This window comes from Teleopsis dalmanni, chromosome 1 (assembly GCF_002237135.1).
Source record: "Teleopsis dalmanni isolate 2A chromosome 1, ASM223713v2, whole genome shotgun sequence".
NCBI lineage: Eukaryota > Metazoa > Arthropoda > Insecta > Diptera > Diopsidae > Teleopsis > Teleopsis dalmanni.
This window is the reverse complement of record NC_051846.1, coordinates 214523213-214540671: the sequence shown is the minus strand read 5'-3', so window position 1 is coordinate 214540671 and position 17459 is coordinate 214523213. Positions and strand designations below refer to the sequence as shown.

At 31.8% G+C, this 17459-nt stretch overlaps 1 protein-coding gene across 2 annotated transcripts in view; it reads right to left on the bottom strand.

Annotated features, from left to right (window-relative positions):
* Positions 1 to 17459, bottom strand: part of LOC119671921 (integrin alpha-PS2) — a 44081-nt gene that overhangs the window by 458 nt on the left and 26164 nt on the right. Inside the window, exons 5-13 of one of the 2 annotated variants that reach the window (XM_038082802.1) lie at positions 11583 to 11709; positions 8119 to 8180; positions 7567 to 7615; positions 6249 to 6323; positions 3340 to 3734; positions 2396 to 3279; positions 2092 to 2335; positions 1859 to 2028; positions 38 to 1799 (exon numbers count right to left, since the gene is read on the bottom strand). In XM_038082802.1, the coding sequence (XP_037938730.1) occupies positions 38 to 1799; positions 1859 to 2028; positions 2092 to 2335; positions 2396 to 3279; positions 3340 to 3734; positions 6249 to 6323; positions 7567 to 7615; positions 8119 to 8180; positions 11583 to 11709 (3768 nt within the window). The remainder of the gene's footprint in view (positions 1 to 37; positions 1800 to 1858; positions 2029 to 2091; positions 2336 to 2395; positions 3280 to 3339; positions 3735 to 6248; positions 6324 to 7566; positions 7616 to 8118; positions 8181 to 11582; positions 11710 to 17459) is intronic. The other variant, XM_038082803.1, reaches the window with a different exon arrangement.

The window sequence follows — 17459 nt, the reverse complement described above, 5'->3', positions numbered from 1 at the left end:
GAATATCATAAAATGAAAAAATTGTGCTAGTACTTACCTTGTACAACAAAAATACTAATAATAATAAAATTAATGCTCCTGCACATGCGGCTAAGACGACCACCCATAGAGGAACAACATCAGGTACAGGCTCTGGTTCTGGCACAGCTTTATAAAATATTTCATGAGATTTTATTATATCATCTTCAGGTTTTCCAATGTATGGTAAACGAGTAACATATGATACCGCCATTGTGGATACATTTAGAGGTAGATTAGAAGCCAACTTTTCCATTGTTTTAGCCACCATTCTAGTTCGTATCGCTACCCAAACACCGTCATCTTTGCCAAGGTTCTTAGCTACGCAACGTAATGTTTCGCATTTAGCTGTTTTACATGGCGAATTTAGATCGAGTTGCGTTGGTTGCGTCTCTACGACTTCTCGACGGAAACGTTCATGGTGGGCAGACGAGGACGCAGTGGACCACTGTTGTTGATTGTTTTGTATACCGTTTTCATCTTCATAATAATCTCCATTTTCCAAGCCATAATAAGGTTTAGAACCACTGTTGAAAGTTGATGAAGATTGTTGATAAGTAGCCCCGTTTTGTGGTTTGTAACCTGGACTGACGTAAGACTGGTGGTAACCGTAGGCACCGGAATTGGTTTGTGCACCACGATTACGTAGTTCATTGTCCACATTGCCTCTATTAAGTGTACCTAAATCAAGTACTCCAGCCTGAAAGCCTTGACCTCCGACATTTAATTTATCTGCATTTAAGTTGCTACCACTAAAGTCATTGTAGGAGGCCGCATTACCAATTGTTTGTGGATTATATTGCTGCTGTACTCGGTGTATATTTGAAGATGATACACTTGGACTACCATAACTTCCGTAGGTTTGATGGTAAGTCGTTGTTGGACCAGGACGCTCAATATGAATATTCGCATTATGCGCGCCACTTTGTTGAATTTGTTGTTGTTGTTGTGAGTTAAGATTTTGATTTATTATTGAAGAGCTACCTCCAGCAATGTTATCACTGTTAGTACCAGTATTTTGATATTTTGCTGATTGCTGTTGGTCGTAGTAGGCTGCAGAACGATCAAGATTCTGTACGTACTCAGTGCTAGTTTCTACCGTATGTGGTCGCCCACTGCTATCATAGTATACAGTTGTATTTTTTGTTGAAACTATCACTTTTGGGCCACTACCATCGGATGTAGAATTCCACGACCATACCCTACTATCAACCACGCTGTCGTCGCCAGCGCCACCACCAATTATCACACCGGAACTAGCTGCTTCATTTGCCCGCTGTATGTGAACAAATGAGGCATCACCGGGAACATCCTGCTCATCTTCTTTTTCTAAACGTTTTTTTTCTTCTACGCTCAAAACATTGGTTGTACGTCCTATATTAACAGCCGTTGTTCCTCCCGCGGTAGATCCCGGTGATTTTTCAATATGACTTGTAGAGGCAGAGGTACGAGTACGGATGACAGCGCCGATTTGTTCTAAGTACGATTTGCGTACTAAATTTTGATCAAGTTTTAAATTGAGAGAGTTCACATACACATGTGGATCACACTGTATATTGCCATCAGTTTCTGGTTGATTTGTCATATACATTAGCAAATCTCCAGCCGCGGTTTCATGAGGATAGTGTATAAGAACTACAGCCTCTTCAACAGTTGATGGTCCATTGTTGCGAATATTATATAAATGAACGACTTGCGGACCAAGATCTTCTTCTTTCGTTGCATTTTTTATTGTTTTGAATTCAGATGCCTTATACAATTCAGAATCGGGCAATGATGTGCTGTAATGAAAACATTATCAATATTGTTGCTTAATTTTTTAAAAATTCATACTGTTTACCCTTCAATTGAAAGATTGGTCTCAACCCAAATTCCAATGCTCTTTCGTATTATATTATCAAAATGGGAGCCAGGCTTTTCCATGTTAGTTGAATTGGCTTCCATGAAGAAGTCATAACTCGGCGCCATACCCATTTTATGTGAGGGAAGCATAATTACTTTGAAGTTAGCCTTTATATATCAAAATATAAGGTAAATACAAGTATGGTGTTAAAATTTGTTAAGTTTACGTACCACCTTTTTACCTTGCAGCGGATTGCCAATGTCACATTTCAATGTGTAATTATTAACTTCAGAAGGTGCAGTACATGTGATTGGTGTATCAGCTTTGTCCCCAATTTGTGTTATTTTTTTAAAGTCTAGATCTTTGGGCATGACCATGTAAAAAGCGGCTTCGAAAGCATCTTCATTTTCATTAGTAATTAAAACATCAATGACCAAAGGCTCTCGCGACCCAAGAAGATATTTATCCACAGTTCTTTGAATAAGAGTTACATATTAATTAAATTATACCTATGATTGAATCTGATAAACTTACTTAATTTCTAAACGCAGGTCTGGTTCACAAATATTATCAGCACCACAATTCTTTTGAATGTGTATGGCATCACGCAATATAATTTCACGATTTTGATCAATAACAGGTTCAAGAACGTCTCGTTTCCTTCTTGCAACTGGTGCTAAACGACGAGCACTGCGTAGATTGTAGCGCATTTCTACTTCCAACGGAGTTAATTTGTCCTGAACATTGTCAATGAGATAGACAGTTTCATTTCGACAATAAGTTTTACCGTATGTCAAAGTGATTGATTGGTTTCTAATGTTTTTTCCTTCATCGAGCAGGAAAAACATGCGTGGATTTTTTAATTTTTTAGCATCCAAAACCCAAGACACATCGAAATCTAATGTTCTTGGTAGATTTTCCCCAGTAAAACTCCAACACGTTTTGATATCCGTACAGGAAACATGTTTTCCATCACGATAAGTTTGACAATTCTTTTCTTCCAAATTAATTAGTTTAGAGGGATTTACAAAGGTGGTTTCTGCGTTAACGCCAGCAACTGGTCTTGATTTAAATATATAAACTTGATCGGAAGCGTAAGCACCAACGGCTAAGTCTGGGTACGTGTTACCATCCATATCTAATCCACCAGCTAAAGCAAATCCAAAAGTGCGAGGATAGGGTGCACCTTCAACAATATCTTCAGACTTAATAACCTGTGATGGTTTTAATAGTGGACCATTTCTTGATCCATGGAAAATATATACCACACCGCGTCCTTCTGGCCCATCGTATGGTGCACCAACAGCGAAATCACCAAAGCTATCGCGGTTAATATCACCTAATGAACAGAGTGATAAACCAAAACGTCCCTTAGTATTATATCCATCTCTTATGTGTTCTGCAGTAAACCGATCAGCCTAGAATGGGAAATATTTTTATAGAGTCATACTTGAGTTGAAACTTTTTTAAGAACTCACATCATTTCTGCTCGTTTGCAGTAATATATAAACTCGCCCAACATCATATTTTCCCTCCACATTTCCAGGTTCGCTAAACATGGGTGCACCAATAATAAGATCATCCAGTCCATCACCGTCTACGTCGGAAGTGGCCAACGCATAACCAAAATATTCTCCTATTTGTCTGCCGGTAATATTTACAATGTTGGCCATATTCCAACTATTCACAACAATTTTTCCTAACAACCCAGCACCGCGTGGCATACCAACCGCGACATCGTCTATACGATCACCGTTAAAGTCGCCTGTTGTCATAGAATAACCTAGATATGAATCATCATCGTGTGAGCTACTTTCTGCAGTAGAGTAGACTTGATTTTCAGGGCGTGTTACATCGTAGGAATACGTTTGACCTAATAGTGTGAAAGACAATTAGTTCTGGGGAAGCTATTACTTGGATAACTTGAAGAATTCAAAGGCATATGTACAATTTGTGGTAAGTTTGGTTTGAAACAATTAGAATTTTAGTACGAAAAGATAACGAAAGCTGTTAGTAAAAGCTATAAGCAAATGCATGTAGGTGAAAAATTTTGAGGTTTTGTACGATGACTTCTATTAACTAATTAATTATAAACAAATAATTTTTATGGTAGAGTTCTCAATTAAACATGAGGATTTCTAAAAAGTTATTTTCTACTCAAATACTTACATGAATTATTAAAATATAATTTATTTGGTACAAAATAAAAGAAATATAATAAAAAGGAAATAAAATCTACGAAAATAATATACAAATAATGTTATTACCTTTTACATGTACCACCAATTACCAAACATAAGATTGTTAAACATAAGATTTTATGAGTACTTTTACAATAATGATTATTCAAATAGCAACACCACATATGTGATCCTATCGACTGACGTTTATAAAAACTTAATACCTTACTTACATACTCTTTAAGTTTTAAAACGTATAATTTATTCGAATTATTGTTCTGTAAGACCCTGTTATTGGAGGGGTTTTACAATACTAAATTAAAAAGAAAACACCCTCCATATAGATAATTTATATATTATAATTGTACGCGTAATGATAGATAACTGTTAAAGAACTGTTAAAGAAAAAACAAAGATATTTATTTTGATTAAATGGAATCTGCATCGACTACACTGGTGAACAACATTGTTTTAAAACAATTCATTATGTTTTTTTGCAGCAATCAAAGAATCAAGGGATGACTAATGACTTATATGCAGTATGGATGAATTTTCTATTGCATGTTTTTCATTGGTCGCAAAATATATAGACGCTATATGTAATAGTTCTTTTACCATATACACCAATTGGCAAATATACCATAACTCCTAAAATGGGACGGTGATAAATGATTTATTACTGCCGGCGAAGAACTGCAAAAGCTTCACAGATCATAGGGATTGGTGAAAGGTTCGATCAGCTCTCAAAAGCTGATCGAAATTGTGATAATTGCTGTGCCTTTTGAATTCAGAAGATTTCAATAAAAGATGAGCAGCCAAGTGGGTATTGCAAAACATCACTGTTCAGCAACCTCAATGCATGCTTAATCGAAATATGGCTTCAATTGAATAACTCTCTTAGTAAAATGGTACAATAGCACCACGTTCGCAACATTCGAAAGTCAGAATTGAGTATTATTTCAGGAAAAAAGTTAGGCAGTATCTATAACTCTATAACGTCATTAAGCGAAAAATTTCACGAGGACGCGTATATGAGATGGAATAATTCACAATCTGCAAGAACACCTAACTTTCCAGTTGGAGTATAAATTATACGGAAGTAGTAGTGATAACGGAATATAAACTTAATTGAAGTCAAGCCAAAATGCAAAATTTAAAAGGTCCGGACTTTTTTTAAGGCTGCAATTCCAATTCAATTATTATGTTATGTCATCCTCTAACATCTTCAAGATTGTATAATTTACAAGTATTTCACCAATGTAATCTACACTCTTTCAAAATATTCTTTTTGTATATACACTATCAACTCTCCTATATAGATATATAATCTAAAATAAGTAAATGTTATTATATATGTATGTATATGAAAGACCAATTACATTATTAAAAAAAAAAGCAAATTTCGATTTAGATCATATAAAGCCTTCAGTTGATCTGATTTTAGCTTCTTAAGCTGTGCTTATCGTACGTAATATCATATTTATCTTTCACTGTATTTTGTTTATGATAAATGGCGTTACGAATGATGTTACTTGTGTTTATGCAGAGATGCTAGTACGAGTACGCGGACTATGACACCAATTCTATTCATTTGTGCGATTGAGATGTAATTCAATTTTGCAAAGATGAAATATTTGTTAATAGATAAAACAATAAAATCCAAAGATAAATAGAACAAAACAGAACAAAATAAATGAATAATTAAACAAAATAAATATAAAATTTTGATAAATTTGGAAGCAATAAATATACAGCAAAACAATTGCACTCAAAATGGAAAAAGCATAAAAAGGACGTCATTAATTTTTAAATTGTCTGAAAGATAAATTATTTGGGTTTAAAAAAATCAACAATCAACAATCAAAATCAAAATCATTTTGAAGCAATTCATTAAGACTCATATCTTTCAGAGTAGTTCAAGGAAGTCCTTTTTTTAATAACTTTGCTTTACAAAATTCAATTAACATCATCGGATGGATCAGATTCATGGTGCGTGTACATCGTGAAAAAAATTTTTTTATAATTTTGAATACAATTTCAAAAGCGCAGCACACCAATATAAATATTATAAATAATAAATTATAATTTTGCATTAACTTTGTATACATAGTTTTATTATAATTTTGGTCCTTCAGAGAAAGTAATAATTCCGGTTTATTAGATTAAACTATTGCAATTAATGATTTTGTACTATTGTAGTTCTTTACCTCCGGTGCCGAAAGGCTGATAATAAGGCGGCTTGTATGGGAATGTTGCATCTGGCGATATGGAGTAGACTTGTCCTTTTGGGTTGTGTTTTAATATTGTTATATCATTTGTAATTTTTTATTAGTTGCATTCGTGGTAGACAACCAGTTCAATTATTTCGGTTATCAGGTTGGATGAACATAGGATTCGTGGTTTTTGTTTATTATATTATATTAATAAATATATATATATATATATATATATTTATATATTTATATATATATTTTGTTTTATTTTAAAGGATAGCGGTTACAACACAAATACATATTGCACACGTTTACAGTTAGATAAAAAATATTATATATAATTTTATTTTTTGTAGGAAAGTGCGGTATCGATCAGAAAACGAGAAAAAAAATAATAATATTTAATTATACTCATATGTAAATAAACAAAATTGAGTTAAATAAATAAAGATTAATTAATTAATTATAACTTAACCATAACTGAAAAATATTACTTAATGTGAATTAAACAAATTATTTATTGAATTTTGGATTTTTTTTAAACTTCTTTAATTCACGTTATTTGTAATATTTTAATATTCACTACTTTTTGATTTATTTCAAAAACACAAACATACATAGAATCACAATAGATTTCATTATTTTAAATGACATGCCAAAGTTTAGCACACAAATCAGAAATACACGCATATAGATACAATTTTATCTACAAACATAGTGATGTACTGATTTATACATAATTATTACCAATACTAGAGTCATTCCTTGCTTTCTAACCGTTATTACTTATTATATAGCACATGCTCCATAGTTGCAAGGAATAACTTTTTAATATATTAGTCCTTTAAATAGGAAACTATTACTAATTTTAAGCTAATTACACACACAGAAACATATAAAGATACATTAAGAACAACATTTATAAATCACAAAATTCGAAAATAAGGCAATTTAGCTTAAAGTATTTCAAAAACTATATCTAAAATTCGGAGCAGGGGGAAAAGAAATCTATTAACATACAAGTACATTCCATATTTAAAATGAAAAGGGAGCAAAATTTAATATAAATTTTAGGAAAGATACAGGATTGAAGGCAAAGTTCACATCTCAACATTCAACATTTAAAATTTTGAAATTTACATAAAAGTTAATACATCTTTTGGATATTGAATGGTTTTTACTATAAACTAACTACTACTTTGATCAACAACTACTTTCAATCGGTAATGAATATATAAAATTTCAAAACAAATACGTGTTAAATATAAATCATAGTACAAAAATCAAGTAAATCAATTTTCAAGAAACGTACCTTGCCAATACCAGCTTCCAGGTGCACCAATAAACAAGCGATCCCCGTTCTGAGAAATAAAATGGATTGTTATTAATGCTACAATTAAATTAATGAATTAATGTTCTTAAGAAAACATAGTACAATATAGTTTGGACTGCAATATCCAAATGAAAAAAAATTTGTTATTAACATCATTTACTATAGTAATTCATTTATTTATTGAAAATTTTACCCTCCATAAGAATGGAGTCAACAAATTGAATTCAAATCAACTAGGAAAAACACGTTGACTAGAGTGCTCATTTTCGCAAACAGCCAGTTTTCTAGAGTGCATAAAAGATATACATTAAAATAATTAACAGTCGGACTGTCAGCTAACAGCACAAAAACCTGAACAAAATAAGAATAAAATAAGATTTTCTATAAAATAAAAAAGTGCCAGCTAACTGCACTAAAAGGACGGACTAAAAATCTATGTATATATAATTTTAAATATTTCCAATATTAAAGATGAAGTACTACATATGTACAGTATTTGTTACATATGTCAATTCAATATAGTTTACTTACTTGACTTGCAGCTGCACTAAACCCTGCTTGACATGAACCTTGCCTGTGGTAGCCCCAGTTATCTAAAATATAAAGTATCAAAAAAGTTTTTATTTACTCGATGAGAAATTAAACTTAGTAAGGAATCTTTTTACAGCTAAAAGGTATTTATATATACGTTTAGTAGTGCATATATGATATATGTATATACATATATATATATACATATAAGCTTTGGAATTTGATAATTCATTTTTATTTCATTTGTTTTTAACAATTGAAGTCCTAACAGAGCATATTCATTTTAAAAACTCTCTCAAATTTTTTATAATATAAGTATTATGTATTAGTTTAGATATCTATTATACACATTTTTTATATTATTATATATTGTACCAAGAAATCCGTTCGTTAGGTGTGAAATCTTTTTTAAAAAATAAATTTGTTCCTCGGTTTCTTTAAACCTTTAAACCTTTTACATTTGTATTTTATTTTCTAACAATATAAGGTAGGCGATTATAATAAATGAAGTGATGTACTCCTCAAAAAAGAATGTTTTTTCAATGATTTTGTAAAGATTCTTAAATCATATTTATTGATGTACTGACAACACCAAATAAGGATAATTATTCTCAATGGAATTAAGATAATTGTTCGTAGAATCGATAAAAAAGCAAAAGAATAATAATAATTACAAATTGCCACAAAGACGTCCTTCAATTTGAACATAAGATCCTGCGTCTCATGCCATATAGAACTTCAAGAACAAATATGGATAACAGAAAACATTGTGGCTTGACACATTTGCACATTTGCAAGAAAGCAGAAAATAATTCCGCAGCACATATCTCTTGAGGCGTTATTCCCTTCCATGTGATACAAAAGGCAAAAACTGCAGTGCTGAAGATAGATCGTGCGCCGGATCAAATTGAACGATAACAATTTGTCGTTGAAGTGTTCGATTTGGTCGGCAACACAAAAACCAAAATATCAACGACATTAGCTACTACAACGACAAGGAGCGGCTAACCAATGAAATGAATTGCGTGGACTGAATAGCATGGACAAATGCATTTTCTTCATGTCACATGTGTTTGGTGGGTTCTTCGGTCATGATGACGGAACGCTTGTTGGCCAGTTTGTGATTGGTTTTGTTTTAGTCTTTAATTTTTTGTTTGGAGTAGTGCAGAACCGTTTTGATTTCGCTTTGCTCTGCGTTTTCTGCTTTAGTGCTTTTTCTGCTATTTTATAGGTTAGAGTAATTCCCATAATAAAATCGCCCCCGTTTGGAATTACAATTAGTTTCTTATGAAAATTCTTGGTGACTGCAGTAGAGGTAATAATTTGTTGGGCTCGTTGTCGATATTTCGGTATTTTGTGCGTTAAGTTGGTATTTATTGCTTTAAGAAATGTCGGAATGTATTGATATACCTGCGTATGGGCATTCCTATTGATGTTTCAACTTTTTTCAGGTTTCTTACAAAATGCAGTTTATTGTAGTGATTTTTAATATTTCGATAAATGCTTTATTATTATGTTTAATTGTGCTGCAGAATGCTTTTAAAGCCGAACCCAGGTTCAATTCCCAAAAACTTATTTTATGTGGCAGCATGCCTAAAATATTAATGGATTTTTTTTTAAAGTATTTATAAATGTTTGCTGTTTTACAGATTTTTTTAATTCGAAATTTATGTTTCACAAGTGCATGACAGATGCGTAATACACAAACTCAAAAGGTTTGAAATACTTTTAAATAAAAAAATATACATATTTCCAAATGTGTTTCGGGACGCCTTCGCTTCTGCTTACGTCTAGGCAAAATATAAACAAAGTGTATATTTACTTCTATATTTAGAATCCACACATTCTATCTATTAAAACTTCAATAGGTGAATTTTAAAATTCTGTAGCTTGTAGTTTTTGAACTAAAACTTTTTGACCACATAGCCGGATTTATTATTAGGCCTTGATATAAAATTACTGGACCATCTACTTGACATGTATTTAAGAACAAAGTTTATAAATATAAACAATATCGATATCATATATTACACTACATGTTTTCAATATTATAAACAAACGTTATCGTAATGAACCGCTTATAATCATTATAGGTATGCTTCACAGTACCAATGGCTCAAGTTTCTATTCACAATAGTTGAATGTTATTTGAACAATATGTAAAAGAAAACTAAAACAAATAACTGCGAATATCAATCTTTAATAAAAATTGTGCATAATTTATGCTTAAAAAAATTTCTTATAAAGGAAGGAAGCATTTTATTATCTCTGCAGAAAGTCTTTTATTTTAACTCGAACCAAGACTAAGGATAATTCGCAGTTATCAAGAATTTTGTCAAGAAAATATTATTGTACAACTTCTGAATTTACGGACGATAGTTTACTTTACAACATTTACCTATTAAACAAAAGATACTGGTCTCCTGATTAAAGTTAAACACGAGTACAGAAGACATGGTTTCATTCTGAATTCACGGAATCTATTAGAATCACCTGACTTTCAAAGGCGATAGCAGCAAATGTATGTTCAGTTATAAAACAAGTAATTAACTTAAACTGTTTAGTCCATGATTTCGTAAAAACTCGTTGTTTATAAAGAATAACAAAGGCTGATAATTGTGAATAGCGCAAAAACACTTGGGTTGTGAGATGAAAGTTTAGGCATACTGCCTAAACAGCATGAATATAATGTAGAAAAATGTATATTTCGACTGAATTGTATATAGCATACTATATATTATTCTTCATACATGCAGCAGTTTCACTAAAATATATAGAATTTTTATTATTTTTTCTGCAAAGCTTATATAAACTTTTTACTTTAAAAAATTCTATTTAAAATGTATTTAAAGAACGATAGACGAAACTTTAATGAAACATTGTAGCATTAAATATACGAACACAATGAAACAATTTTTTATTCACTATACTATTTTACCGTTAGGTTCTAAATCCGCTACTGGCATATCGTAAGATGGAATAAATATGTACATTCATTTTTTAGAACAGAAAATTGAATTGTTATGTGGATTTTGTGCTGCGTTTAGCACAACCTCTTCAGCAGTGCAAAGCGGTATCCAAATTGAATACCGAGGGTGTCCAATGAAATATTGGTGTTCAATGGTTCATATGAATTATTTTTTCTTCACAGATTTTTTTTTTGTGACATTTGACACTAAGAAAGTATTGAGTTGCCTTTAAAAATCAGACAGTCTTTGATTGAATTTAAAAGGATTCCCTGTTCTTTTTCAAATTGTTAGTTTTATTAATTATAAAAATACGAAATATACTGATTATAATTTTTTTTGTCATGTCAGGAAGGTAATACGAGTTGCTTAAAGAATATATGAATATAACTAAAAATAAATAAATTTATTATATGTTACATAGTCAATACGAAAAAAAATGTGATTATTTGTGTTTATAACTTTAATATACTGTATAAGCATTTAATATATACTTACTTGTGCGGCAAGGTGAAATTTCATTAAATTGAGAAAAATTTCTGGATGTGAAGCACGTACCAACTGGATCATACCGCATCGATTTTATTGGTGTCATTGTATGGAACACATAACGTGGTGCACAGGCCTAAAAATAAAATAATACCCAAATAAATTTTTATTGAAATATAAAACTTTAATAAAACATTATCGGTAATAAAACGATTGTGAAGTATTTAAGGCTTCATGTAATATATGATCGCGCATAAACAATGGCACCGCCGATGTGGTCAGACGCCAAATATGGAAGCGACATAAATGTATGTCCTCGACAGCATTATTTGTGGGATGCGTGCAATTACTTTTACAAATTTATACAAACTCGGAAACTCTGAATTAAGAAAAAAGGAGAAGATATTTTTCTTTATTTTTTGACGCATCGTTGCTTTAAATGGTCGTGGAAAACACTGAACAATAGCTGAATCCAGTGAAACGATGCACGCTTGAAATATATTTGGATTTTTAATAAAAATATGTGCAAATAAAATATAACTCCCATGCATACATTATACTGAACATGTCTTTGGCCTTATACATTCGCATATACGTACATAAGAGTACGAGTAGTTTAGCCATGATTGATGCTTGTGAAATTATATGAAGGGTATGCATCTCTGAAATGTTTTCTAATCTTATAAGTACAATTTTGTTAAGAGATAAATGCAGGAGAATAAGTATAATAATTTAAATTTATTCTTACAAAAATCTCCATTTTAACTTCGAACATTGTAAGACTTCCAAAGTACTTACTAGGATTTGGGAGACAAATCAAAGAAATAAAAATACCTTATCCAAAGTGTTAGGCTATATAGAAATTCCTAATATTGGTTGTTAAGATTTCACACAGTCAAAAAGAAAATGTCTATTCTCTACAATTTCGTACCATAGGCGAATGAATGAAAGTTGCTATGCGAATTCCCGGCTTGGCGTCATTGAAGAAACAGTCTTACATTGTGACCGAAAAGTTTCCGGAAATTTTAAATAAAACGCAAAATTCTTAATCTTCATCAATATTTATTTTATCTCCTTCAAAATATGCTCCATTAGAAGCGATACACAAATGCCAACGTTTCTTCCAATCATCAAAACATTTTTTATAGGCGCTTTCCGGTATGGCTTTGAGTTCCCTCTGCGAATTCTGTTTTACGTCTTCTATGGATTCAAAACGCGTTCCTCTGAGTGGTAATTTGAGGTTGGGAAACAGGAAAAAGTCACACGGTGCAAGATCAGGTGAATACGGTGGCTGTTCGATGGTATTTATTGAATGTTTGGCCTTAAAATCGTTGATAATGTTGAACAAATTGAGGTGAATCGGAACAAGCCGGGCGTTGACACGTCGCATACACAAATTGTCCACCAAAATCAAACGAGCCATCTCACGACCGATGCCTAGCTCTCGTGCTATCTCTCTAACACTCACATGAGGATTTTTGAACACGATTTCCTTTGCCTTTTCAATGTTTTCGTCGGTGGTAGAGGTCGAAGGTCGTCCAGAACGCGGCATGTCTTCGACGGTCGTACGACAGTCCTGAAAGGCTTTGTACCACTCATAAACTTGAGTTTTCGATAAAACTGATTCCCCATAAGCCTTTTGTAGCATTCGCAACGATTCTGCACACGAAATTTCGTTCGAAAAACAAAATTTGATGCAAACTCTTTGTTCAATATTTTTTTCCATTGTTTTTTTCGCAACGCACTACTGAGGTGAACTGGTTTCAACAGCTGCCGTAAACGAACTGTCTGACAGATCGCGCTCATTTTTGGCATAGTAATTAAGGACAGTGCTGCCAAACTACATAAACTTAAAATATCGAAAAATATACAGCGCGCGAATTTTAAATGAGAATTTCCGAAAACTTTTCGGTCACAATGTACATTCATTTTAAAGTAGCTTATGTCAGCCCGTGATAATGCCTATAATCACACATTTACCAATAAATTTCATAAGAAAATTAACGTTAATATAGCCACTCGACAAAAGTAACAGCCTAGAACACACTAGACTGAGTAAATTACTATGATTTTTGCAGATAGATAAGTTAGAGAGTAAACGTATTAACAAAATATTCAATGTATAATTAACGAATTCTTGATTATTACAGTGTACCTATAACAGATAGAAATTGTTGTTATATACAAGTCTATGTGTTATCTGTGGTTGGGTTAAAAACAAATCATCTATTAAAGTATATAGAAAAATATTGAGATTAGAGAAAACCAAGTGTGATAAGAAAACACAAAAGTAGTTGGATTTTCATAATCTAACCTAGTACTAACGTAGCATTGGTCAATGGAATTTGAGAGAATTCAGTGCAAGTTTTGAACTACTTAATTATATTTGTTTCATTATTTAGTCGAATTTCTCAGTTTCCTAGTTTCTTAAGGTATTGGAGTTATTTCAATGCTAATTTAATTTTGTTCACAATTTGCTAATGCTGTATATTTTTTATTTAAATGAAAAAAGTGAGTAAGAACTTCTGAACATTTCTCATTTTTCAGTTGTTTAAAACGCTACTGGCATTTTAAAATTCATCTATGGAATCGAAATTTTGAATACTACAGTGAGCTCACATCATTGACGGACGTAGATTTAATCGCTAAATAATCACGTCAAGTAAATTCGTATTTCCTTTTCTGTGGAGTAGAAATTGCGTAAAATTGACGTTTTCGCATAAAGCTGAAATGGTTGACGTATAAATCAGCGATTATCCTCATGTTGAAAGACGCTGTAGACAACAAGACAACACAACAAATAGCAGCAATTGAAAAAGGAATTAATTTTTCATAAAAAACCATTTCTTTAAAATTAAAAAAAAAAACACAGGTCTTTTGCAAAAAAAAAGTCATATTGTCCATTTTTGGAATGACTTAAACACAATGTGAATACCTGAGTACGTTTAGCGGTCGCTATTTCGGTTTAACGGTCATTGTTTGCAGCGGTAACAAAACAACAAAAACAACAGCAGAAGCACAATACAAACTGTAAGAAGAGCTGGAGAAGCTGAAGAATAACAAACATTGCATTATGAATAGCTGTAGTAAACTAAACAATCCAACGAGATACACGCTTTGTATCTGTTGAAAGAATTGAGATTTTAGGGCAGTGCCAGAATGCCCAGAATGCCCAGAATGCTCGAACAAGCCAAGCCAAACCGCGTGAATACCAATTTCAATCCACATCTGATGTGGTCGAGGCACAATTGCGAAAATATTTAACCGCAAATAAAACAATAAAATAAAATCAAAGCAAATCAAACACAATAAAATAATCGCATAATCATAACAAAAAATCACAACATTAAACATAATTTAATTTCGATGTTTATTGAATTTTTGATTCACTGACTTGATCAACAGACCATCACAGCACGGGATTATGTGAGCCACAGACTGCAGTGGATTAAACACTTGTAAGTTACTTCATATGATTTAGGTATAAAATTGCTTTCCGTATAACCCTGCTACACAGTTTTAGAGGTACATGTAGCTACCGATCTATTTTGAATTTTATTAACTCTGCAAATGCTATTTTACAATTTTTCATAGCTTCATAGACATGTTATTTGACCAATGAATTTTCTATAAAATTCTCTTAAAGAATTTCCAGAATTGACAAACAAAACGTTTTACTCTATTTTGTTTATCTGTATTCAAAGGCTTGTACTAATGTCTGTCTCTGCATGTGATTGGAATTTTTAATGGTTGCAGGCTTTTGTGGTCTGTATCTCTGAGTTGTATTGTTGCAACGATTTGTTGCTAGCAAATGTGGACAGAAGTCAAAGAGTCAACACGTTTGAAGCTTTTTTCTACATTTGAAATGTTAATTTTCCATATTTAGATTAAAATAGATTACTGATCGTGTCATTGATATTGCTCGATGGTGGTCGAAAAAGGTTAAGTGTTACTGAATAACATCTAAACAAAATCTCGAATGAGTTGTTGTCAATTTTGGGTCAAAATGTTGACTTTTATTACTTTTTTTTATTACGTTATTCAAATTTATTTTGCTAAGAAGTACTATTTTAAATATTGCACACATGTCATACATATTAAGGTTTAAACATAAAAATCGTATATGTTTTATTTGATGAAATTAAGATCTTTAAATTAAATTAACTAAAAACAATAACTTTTGTTCTTTGTGTAGAAGTCATTCTATAAGTGATTAAAGAATTGCATGGAGTCATAGAGTAGCCAGACTGAAAAAAAATATACCATAATAAATAACTACATTTCTTTGATATTATAAAAGAAAACTAATAATGAATCTTAATTTCATATTAATAATAAATTTATTAATATTAAGTTCTTGATTAATATTGAAAGTACGATTTCTTAGTATTTAAAATGTTTATACAGGAGACTCTCACAAACTTTTTATGACAAATTATTTGTCTGTTAATTAGTGATTTATTCTTATATTATGTTTTGTTCTAATTTTTATGTATTTTAATATTATTAACTGATATTTTGGATGTTTTTTTCTTTACATTTAGTGCTGTTAGTTGACATTAAGACTTTTATTTATATTAAGTTATATATATCAGCAAGATGGAGTATTCAAAACTCTAAAATAAGTGAAATAACTGGATATACTTCGTATTTAATATAAAATAAATTCGAATAAACTTAATAAGAACTTGAAAGATTAAGATATAAAATATTGTAATTCATTTTCCCGTAAATCCATTAGTTAATATGTTCATTCACTAATGAAGAAGTTTTCGAAATAATAAATTTGGATTTTTGATGAAGAAATTTCCTTAGTTAGTAATTAGTTTACATCAAAAACATTTCAATAGCTTAGAGTGCTTTAAATTTAAAATCTTGATGTAAACATTTGTAGCCATTAACTGATTTTTAAAGAACTTAACCCACTTAGCGAGCATTAAATATTGCCAACCATAAAAACGTTTTTATTTCCTGGAAAGTAAGAATAATAGACCATTTCATTGGCTTAAGTATTGCATACAAAGTTTACTATGTTTGACCACATAAACCTAAGCAAAATCGATTCCAACCTGACAATTGACTTTTGAAGGCCACACACCCAACCAAAACCAATAACACAAAATCTGCCAGGAGTGAAATCTGACAACGAGTAACACTGACCCATCAAAAACAAATCAAGAAAATACGAAATGTTCGTAACTTTAAGATTATTACCGATAAAAGTCAGACCCAACAATATTAACACAAAAATCAAAATTAATTGGAAAAGCATTACCAAAGCGAAAATTTGGAACAAGAACAGGCGAAAGCATTTTGCTCGTTCATGGATGCATGCAGAGCGCGGTGGAACAAACCGCCAACACAATTAAAAAACGTTTACCATAGCTTAGACATTGCAGCGCATGGATTTGAAGTAGTCACTCACTACTCCAGCAACAAATAAGAGTACGACATCAGCAGCACATTTCGGTCACACCTTAATCTAGCGAGACGACTGCGATGACGCTGGTGATAACGTCCAAACGTCAATTGCGCTGCTCTGACTTAGTTTGACTTGCGACTCATGTTATCTAACCTGTAGTAAAGTTACTTGCCAATGTGCCCTTACCTTGCCAGTCCGCCTCAGACAATGGAATATGAGCCACACATTGCCTTACCCGCAATGCATACAAATTTCAAGTCTAATGAAATCAAAGCAATAAAAAAAATTAAAAATTGCTTGATTACTTCTCGTTTGCTTAGAGCTTTAAACCTGATGACTCGATATTTATGCTAGTAAAAAGTAAAATACTGCCCACCTTTGGCTTTTGAAATTCCACCCACTGACACTCGCTGTTAGGTGCCCACTTGTTAGTTAGATTTCGACGATTTCAGCTCATATATTAT